Source organism: Oncorhynchus masou, chromosome 1 (assembly GCF_036934945.1).
Source record: "Oncorhynchus masou masou isolate Uvic2021 chromosome 1, UVic_Omas_1.1, whole genome shotgun sequence".
In the NCBI taxonomy this organism is placed as follows: domain Eukaryota; kingdom Metazoa; phylum Chordata; class Actinopteri; order Salmoniformes; family Salmonidae; genus Oncorhynchus; species Oncorhynchus masou.
Genome location: NC_088212.1, coordinates 29,573,216 through 29,581,885, shown reverse-complemented (window position 1 = coordinate 29,581,885; position 8,670 = coordinate 29,573,216). Strand labels below are relative to the sequence as shown.

The following is an 8,670-nucleotide window of genomic DNA, read 5'->3' as shown; positions in this document are numbered from 1 at the left end:
CGTTGAACACATCCTACTGTACTATTGTGGGTACTGTACCTAGTACAGTGATTGTGATTGAGCATCTGTCTGTTTTCTGCTGTTAGGAACCTCTCTGGAAACATCTTATCTACCTTGGACTCGGGGGTCTTTCAGGAGCTCCACTCTCTTAAGCAAGTGTGAGTACAGTTCTCTGCTTGTAACAGTCATCACCTTTGTCCCTGTTTGCTCCAGACAGATGTTTGTATGAACTTAGTAAGTGGTATGAAAGAAATCTAGGCAATCTGATCATATTATTCTCCCTATAGGCTTAGTTCAAGCAGTGGATAGCCATTTGTCACATCTGACATGTTGATCCTATAATGTACCATCAGAGAATACTGTAGATATTAACTGATGGGGAACATGTCCCATTAGAGGGAAAGTGCACCCGCTCCTCAGTGTAATCTCCCATGATGAATGGTATTGTAAAACACCCTGGTTTTTCTCACCAGGAACTTCAACTCTGACTTCCTGTCATGTGACTGTGGGCTGCGCTGGGTGCCAGGTTACTCTCCTACCAGTACAGCGTGGCTGGGGGACGAGACCGTCTGTGCCTATCCCAAAAGCCTCCATGGAAAGCCTCTGCGTGGACTGAGGGAAAGTCAGCTGAGCTGTGGTGAGTGTCTGACAGGAAATGTAATGCATATGAATGAGGTGGTTCACCACTATCCCCCCTCAAATAGTATGAAAACTTGAGTATGTGAATGACAAAGTCATTGTTTTCTCATCATGATATTGTTTTTTGATGTCCCATATCTATTAGGTGAGTGTACAGTATGTGAAAAATAACTAGCTGTTAGGGACCATTAAATGAAAAAAGAGGTTCTATTGAAATGCAAAATATCCTTGTTTTGATATCTCTAATTGTCTGCTGTCTATAGTATTCCTGCAAGATAATCTAGTTCCCTTTCCTCTTCTATTCAGTGGGTTTATTTCCTCTTCTACACAGTGGGGTTATTTCTTCTTCTACACAGTGGGTTTATTTCCTCTTCTATTTAGTGGGTTTATTTCCTCTTCCACTCAGTGGGGTTATTTCCTCTTCTACTCAGTGGGTTTATTTCCTCTTCTATTCAGTGGGTTTATTTCCTCTTCTATTCAGTGGGTTTATTTCCTCTTCTATTAAGTGGGTTTATTTCCTCTTCTACTCAGTGGGTTTATTTCCTCTTCTATTCAGTGGGTTTATTTCCTCTTCTATTCAGTGGGTTTATTTCCTCTTCTATTCAGTGGGTTTATTTCCTCTTCTACTCAGTGGGTTTATTTCCTCTTCTATTCAGTGGGTTTATTTCCTCTTCTATTCAGTGGGTTTATTTCCTCTTCTATTCAGTGGGTTTATTTCCTCTTCTATTCAGTGGGTTTATTTCCTCTTCTACTCAGTGGGTTTATTTCCTCTTCTATTCAGTGGGTTTATTTCCTCTTCTATTCAGTGGGTTTATTTCCTCTTCTAGTGGGTTTATTTCCTCTTCTACTCAGTGGGTTTATTTCCTCTTCTACTCAGTGGGTTTATTTCCTCTTCTATTCAGTGGGTTTATTTCCTCTTCTATTCAGTGGGTTTATTTCCTCTTCTACTCAGTGGGTTTATTTCCTCTTCTATTCAGTGGGTTTATTTCCTATTCAGTGGGTTTATTTCTTCTATTCAGTTGGTTTATTTCCTCTTCTACTCAGTGGGTTTATTTCCTCTTCTACAAAGTGGGTTTATTTCCTCTTTTACACAGTGGGTTTATTTCCTCTTCTATTCAGTGGGTTTATTTCCTCTTCTACTCAGTGGGTTTATTTCCTCTTCTATTCAAAGTGTTTATTTCCTCTTCTATTCAGTGGGTTTATTTCCTCTTCCACTCAGTTGGTTTATTTCCTGTTCCACTCAGTGGGTTTATTTCCTCTTCTATTCAGTTGGTTTATTTCCTCTTCTATTCAGTGGGTTTATTTCCTGTTCCACTCAATGGGTTTATTTCCTCTTCTATTCAGTGGGTTTATTTCCTCTTCCAATCAGTGGGTTTATTTCCTCTTCTATTCAGTGGGTTTATTTCCTCTTCCAATCAGTGGGTTTATTTCCTCTTCCACTCAGTGGGTTTATTTCCTCTTCTACTCAGTGGGGTTATTTCTTCTTCCACTCAGTGGGGTTATTTCCTCTTCTACTCAGTGGGGTTATTTCCTCTTCCACTCAGTGGGTTTATTTCCTCTTCTACTCAGTGGGGTTATTTCCTCTCTTCCACTCAGTGGGTTTATTTCCTCTTCTCAAAGTTTTATTTCCTCTTCTACAAAGTGTTTATTTCAGTGGGTTTATTTCCTCTTCCACTCAGTGGGTTTATTTCCTCTTCTATTCAGTGGGTGGGTTTATTTCCTGTTCCACTCAATGGGTTTATTTCCACTTCTATTCAGTGGGTTTATTTCTTCCAATCAGTGGGTTTATTTCTACTCAGTGGGTTTATTTCCTCTTCTATTGGGTTTATTTCAGTTTTTTCCTCTTCTACTCAGTGGGTTTATTTCTCTTCTCATTCAGTGGGTTTATTTCCTCTTCTACTCAGTGGGTTTATTTCCTCTTCTATTTCTTCTCAGTGGGTTTATTTCCTCTTCTATTCAGTGGGTTTATTTCCTCTTCTATTCAGTGGGTTTATTTCCTCTTCTATTCAGTTGGTTTATTTCCTCTTCTACTCAGTGGGTTTATTTCCTCTTCTACACAGTGGGTTTATTTCCTCTTCTACACAGTGGGTTTATTTCCTCTTCTACACAGTGGGTTTATTTCCTCTTCTATTTAGTGGCTTTATTTCCTCTTCTACTCAGTGGGTTTATTTCTTCTTCTATTCAGTGGGTTTATTTCCTCTTCTCAGTGGGTTTATTTCATTCAGTGGGTTTATTTCTTCTTCTATTCAGTGGGTTTATTTCTTCTTCTATTCAGTGGGTTTATTTCTTCTTCAGTTTTTATTTCAGTGTGGGTTTATTTCCTCTTCTATTCAGTTTTATTTCCTCTTCTATTCATCAGTGGGTTTATTTCCTCTTCCACTCAGTGGGTTTATTTCCTCTTCTACTCAGTGGTGTTATTTCTTCTTCCACTCAGTGGGGTTATTTCCTCTTCTACTCAGTGGGGTTATTTCCTCTTCCACTCAGTGGGGTTATTTCCTCTTCTACTCAGTGGGGTTATTTCCTCTTCCACTCAGTGGGTTTATTTCCTCTTCTACTCAGTGGGTTTATTTCCTCTTCTATTCAGTGGGTTTATTTCCTCTTCTATTCAGTGGGTTTATTTCCTCTTCTATTCAGTGGGTTTATTTCCTCTTCTACTCAGTGGGTTTATTTCCTCTTCTATTCAGTGGGTTTATTTCCTCTTCTATTCAGTGGGTTTATTTCCTCTTCTATTCAGTTGGTTTATTTCCTCTTCTACTCAGTGGGTTTATTTCCTCTTCTATTCAGTGGGTTTATTTCCTCTTCTATTCAGTGGGTTTATTTCCGCTTCTATTCAGTTGGTTTATTTCCTCTTCTACTCAGTTGGTTTATTTCCTCTTCTACACAGTGGGTTTATTTCCTCTTCTACACAGTGGGTTTATTTCCTCTTCTATTCAGTGGGTTTATTTCCTCTTCTACACAGTGGGTTTATTTCCTCTTCTATTCAGTGGGTTTATTTCCTCTTCTACTCAGTGGGTTTATTTCTTCTTCTATTCAGTGGGTTTATTTCCTCTTCTATTCAGTGGGTTTATTTCTTCTTCTATTCCGTGGGTTTATTTCTTCTTCTATTCAGTGGGTTTATTTCTTCTTCTTTTCAGTGGGTTTATTTCCTCTTCTATTCAGTGGGTTTATTTCCTCTTCTATTCAGTGGGTTTATTTCCTCTTCCACTCAGTGGGTTGTATTTCCAAGTGCATGTGCCTGTGTTGACAACTCCTCTGTGGTCTGCCTTTATGAACTGGGGCTGTCTGCATCCAATATTCCTAAAAAAACTGACTCATAATGCCTTCCTCATAAGCATTAAGCTGAGGTTGAGTAATGAGAGAGCAGCATAAATAACCAGAGTGATTTGTTATGGTCTCATCTGCCTTCCCTTCCCCTGACTGTGCTGTGTTACTCTCCTCACTCAGATGGGCCTCTGGAGCTGCACACCCTGTCTCTCCTGCCCTCCCAGCGCCAGGTGGTCTTCAAGGGGACCGAATGCCCTTCCACTGCACTGCCGCCCTGGTGGACAAAATCACTGCGATGCACTGGCGCCACAACGGCCAGCTGGTGACCTCTGACCCTGAACAGGGCGTCAGTCTGGAGGCCAGCGTGGTGCATGACTGCACCTTCATCACCAGGTAACGTTACAGTACTGAGGGGTCTGCTCCCAGCACTCAAATCTTTCATTTTATTGCGACCCTCAGTTGTTTTATTTTCACTTATTTATTATAAAGGTTTAAGTGAAATATGACACTGTTTATTTAGTTTCTGCTGACAGGACATGCGGTTTAGTGTGCTGTGCTGTATGTGGTGACGGCAGTGAATGATGTGCTGTCTCCTTGGTGCAGTGAGCTCATCCTGTCCAACGTGCATGTGGAGGCCAGTGGAGAGTGGGAGTGTGTGGTGGCCACTGGGCGGGGCAACACTTCCCGCAGTGTGGAGATAGTGGTGCTGGAGAACAGTGCCTCCTTCTGTCCGGAGGAGAGAGTCACTAACAACCGGGGGGAGTTCAAGTAAGGAAGAAAACAATAATTCCCCTCTCCAGAAACAAAATCCACAATAAAAACAGACTTTCTGATTAAACATGCTTCCTCATTATTTCTGGGTGTGGTTCCTAGGTGGCAGAAGACCCTGGCAGGTATCACCTCCTACCAGTTCTGTCTCCAGCTGCGCTACCCCTCCCTGTCCATGGAGGGTGGTGTGGTGCAGAAGCAGGCATCACGCTACTGTGACCGCTCAGGGAGCTGGGAGGAGGGAGACTATGACAACTGTCTCTACACTAACGACATCACACGGGTCCTACACACCTTCATCCTGGTCAGTGCCAGAGGCTGTGCTTGGGCTGTCCCAAGTTATTTTTGTCCAGTACATATAAAATCAAAGTATGATGCATGTCTTATGGTAGTAATATGTAAATAGCCTGAAAGGTAAATGTGTAAAAAGTAACAAAACATATGAGTTATGTTTTGTTACTAAACAAATAATCCTACTATCGCTCCCTCTTTTTCCAGATGCCCATCAATGCCTCTAATGCGGCCACTCTGGCACGTCAGGTGCGTACCTACACTGTGGAGGCACCCGGCTTCACTGACACCATGGACGTGATGTACGTGGCCCAGATGATGGAGAAATTCATGGAATATATCCGACCACTGAGAGAGGTAGGGCGATGAGATCTTTATACCCTCGATGCATGTCTTTGTGGTTTGATATTGTGTCTTTTGACTGGATTCCCTAGTTTCTTTCTGCCCCCTGTGTTTATGTGAATGCCTGTTTTTGTATGTGTCTGACTCTGTCCTCATGTCTTTACATGTGTATGTATGTGTCAGCTGTCAGAGATGCTGGTGGACATGGGCAGTAACCTGATGCAGGTGGATGATCAGATCCTGGCCCATGCCCAGAGAGAGAAGAGAGCCTGCAGCTCCATAGTCCACTCTCTGGAGACCCTGGCCTGGCCCCAGCTACACAGCCATGCCCAGGACCTCTCCATGGTACTGTCAACGTTGAGCATGTTTTTATGTACTAGAATTTTGATTTAAAGGTTGAATTATAATCAAAGTTGTTTTTTTCCCACAAAGATCTCCAGGAACATTGTGATGGAGGCCCACCTTATCCGTCCGGCCCACTTCACTGGAATGAGCTGCACAGCCTACCAACGCAGGGAGACGTTGTTAGGCAATCTGGGCATGGAGGGGGCAGAGCCCACCCACGAACAGCAGCTCCGCTTCCGCTGCACCACTGGCACCCACAACACCTCCCTAAACAACTTCCCCATGAAGGTGAGCAAATGTCTCCGTCTCCCTCACCCAGACCTGAACCTAACCTCACCCACTAACAGGACTGTGGTTGTGTGTCTGTGGTACAATGGCAGACAGTGCATACGGTTGTCATTAGAGGGAACACACCTCAGTTCGTGACCTACTGGAGATGGAATGGAACCGCATTGAGCGCAGTCATTTACAACAGCTGACATGAAAGAGGGAGAAAATCCTAAGGTTTTAGACTTTGTAATTTAGTGTTTGAACTTTCTGTTGCCTATTCCATTGAGATAATATGGCCAAATATATTTGAAAGTAGGAAAGTAAAGGATCTCCCTCCCTCCCTCCCTCTAGAATGCTGTAGCCCTGGCCTCTGTGGTTCTTCCCGCCTCTCTGTTCCCCCCGGACGCCCCGTCAGACTGTAAGCTCCAGTTTGTGGCGTTCCGTACAGGGAGGTTCTTCCCTTTCTCTGGGAACTCCAACGGTCCTGGAGAGCACGTCCGCAGACACAGTATCAACAGCCCAGTGGTCTACGTAGGCTTGGGTGAGGGAACTGGCTGTTTGGAGCAGTTATTATACTATTATTACACAATTCATCTCATTCACAGAGACAGGTCAAAACATGTCAATTTTTTTAAAATAAAAAAATAGTTGGTGATGGTTATCTCCTCCTTTGTTTGGCAGATGGGTGCAGTCTGTGGAACCACTCGGAGGCTATCCTGGTGTCCCTGCGTCACTTGACCCCAGGCAGCGAGCCGGTGGCGGCCCACTGGAGCTTACAGGCACTGCTGCAGAAGCAGGGGGGGTGGAGCCAGGAGGGCTGCCAACTAGCCCACACTGACTCTGCCACCTCCACCCTGCGCTGCTCTGTGCTCAGCAACTACGCTGTGTTGCAGGTAGGGTATCCTGGGATCACTCACTCTCAGATATACATGGTGGATGTAATGTAATGAGTACTGTACTGGAAGAATGTTCTCTTCTCACGATCTCAGGATTTTATACCAAGCCCCACAGTGTGGCTGTTGCATTCATATATATTTTTTTCCTAGGAGGTTCCTGACTTCCCCCACTCCCCACCCATGTCAGTGAGGGTGCTCCACCCTGTGGTTTACACCTGTACTGCAATCCTCCTCCTCTGCCTCTTCACCATCATCATCACACACATACTACACCACAGGTACTGTGTGTTTGCGCGTGCATGCTTTATTATCTGACTTAACCCACTGTCTTTTTTTCACTGCTAATGTTCATCTTTGTTTTCCTCCTGTAGTTCTATAAATATATCCAGAAAGAGCTGGCACACCTTACTCAATACCTGCTTCCACATCGCTATGACCACAGCTGTGTACACAGGCGGCATCACCCTGACCAGCTACCCAATGGTGTGCCAGGCAGTAAGTACCTCTCCTCTCAGACCCAGTTTATGCTCTCTACGTGTGGTGTGTGACGGCTGACCCGGTGTGATTTGTGTCAGGTGGGCATCGCTCTACACTACTCCTCCTTGTCTACTCTGCTGTGGATCGGTGTCAGCGCCAGAGTCCTCTACAAAGAGTCTGTCTGGAGGATACCACGGCAACCAGAGGGAGAGTCTACTGTTCCCCCTACTCAGCGGCCTATGCTCAGGTCAGTGATGTCATCAGGGCGAGACAGAGTCGACTTTTATATGAGAAGGTTGTGAGTCATTGTCAAACAGGTCAGTGGTTGAATTGGGAGCTCATCGTGGGGTGCTATTTTAAATGACTGTATTCATGTGAACAGACACCCAAACTGTGTCATATCAAAGACCACCATTGTGTTTAGAAGCAAGGCTCTTCTGTTTTAGAAAACCTTGGAGGGAAAAACAGTAGAATACTGCCAAGGCACAGAAGATCGGTAGTGACAGATGCAGAGAGCTGAGCCCAGAGTGGAGGAGGGGAGGAATATACGAGCGAGGGATAACAGATTTTGAGGAGAATATTGTAAATCTGGCCAGGGTGATGGAGGGGGCGTACTGTCCCCTCATTACTGCGCCACTCCCCTCCTCCCCATGTTCCGTTCTGCCCTAGTGCTCCCTGGCTGGGATCATGCACTGTACTGCTGACCTCTCTGGCTTTCCCAAACCCCTTTGTCGACCACCGCCGCATGTGGTCAGCCCTCCAATGACACCTGGCCCTTTGATGAATCACAACCCTGCTGCAGCCTACTGCCCACTGTTACACTGTATCAGCTAGCTGCCCAACTAACAGCTCAGTTCAGCTCAGGAGATCACAGACATCTAGACTAGGGATCACTACAGCTGTGTGAAGTGTATGTTTGCTGAAAGAAAAAACAAAGGAGCAAAGACCCTAAATATCATATGGAATACACAGAAACTATTTGTCATACAGTTCTTGGGTTTTGGTTGTTGTTTCCAATATTATAGACTTGTATCTCTCACATGATACTTCACTCCTAAATACTGTAAGTTCACTGTTATTCACTGTTACTTCCTTTTTCATACAAATTGATTTGATGCATCTAATTTGTGTTTTTCCTGAATACAGGTTCTATCTGATAGCTGGTGGTGTTCCTCTCATCGTATGTGGCATCACAGCAGCTGTCAACGTCAACAACTATGGGGACAACAACCCTTAGTGAGTGCTTCACATTTTACTATTGACCCATTGGCCCTTCACACAGTATATTTTGGTTTAGTGCTTATTCAAGAGAAAAAGTTGACATTTTTATGAGATTTTGAATACATAGAGGTGTCCTTGTTTTGCTATGACCTTACTG

The 8,670-nt window shown here is 44.2% G+C and overlaps 1 protein-coding gene across 1 annotated transcript in view; it reads left to right on the top strand.

Moving 5' to 3' along the window:
• LOC135541592 (adhesion G protein-coupled receptor A2-like) overlaps window positions 1–8,670 on the top strand; it is a 65,366-nt gene that overhangs the window by 51,571 nt on the left and 5,125 nt on the right. Inside the window, 15 exon segments of the mRNA XM_064967904.1 lie at window positions 87–158; window positions 474–637; window positions 4,084–4,140; window positions 4,143–4,296; window positions 4,507–4,671; window positions 4,777–4,975; window positions 5,170–5,319; window positions 5,488–5,649; window positions 5,737–5,937; window positions 6,271–6,460; window positions 6,601–6,812; window positions 6,966–7,093; window positions 7,187–7,310; window positions 7,391–7,539; window positions 8,439–8,528. Of these exon segments, the coding sequence (XP_064823976.1) occupies window positions 87–158; window positions 474–637; window positions 4,084–4,140; window positions 4,143–4,296; window positions 4,507–4,671; window positions 4,777–4,975; window positions 5,170–5,319; window positions 5,488–5,649; window positions 5,737–5,937; window positions 6,271–6,460; window positions 6,601–6,812; window positions 6,966–7,093; window positions 7,187–7,310; window positions 7,391–7,539; window positions 8,439–8,528 (2,217 nt within the window).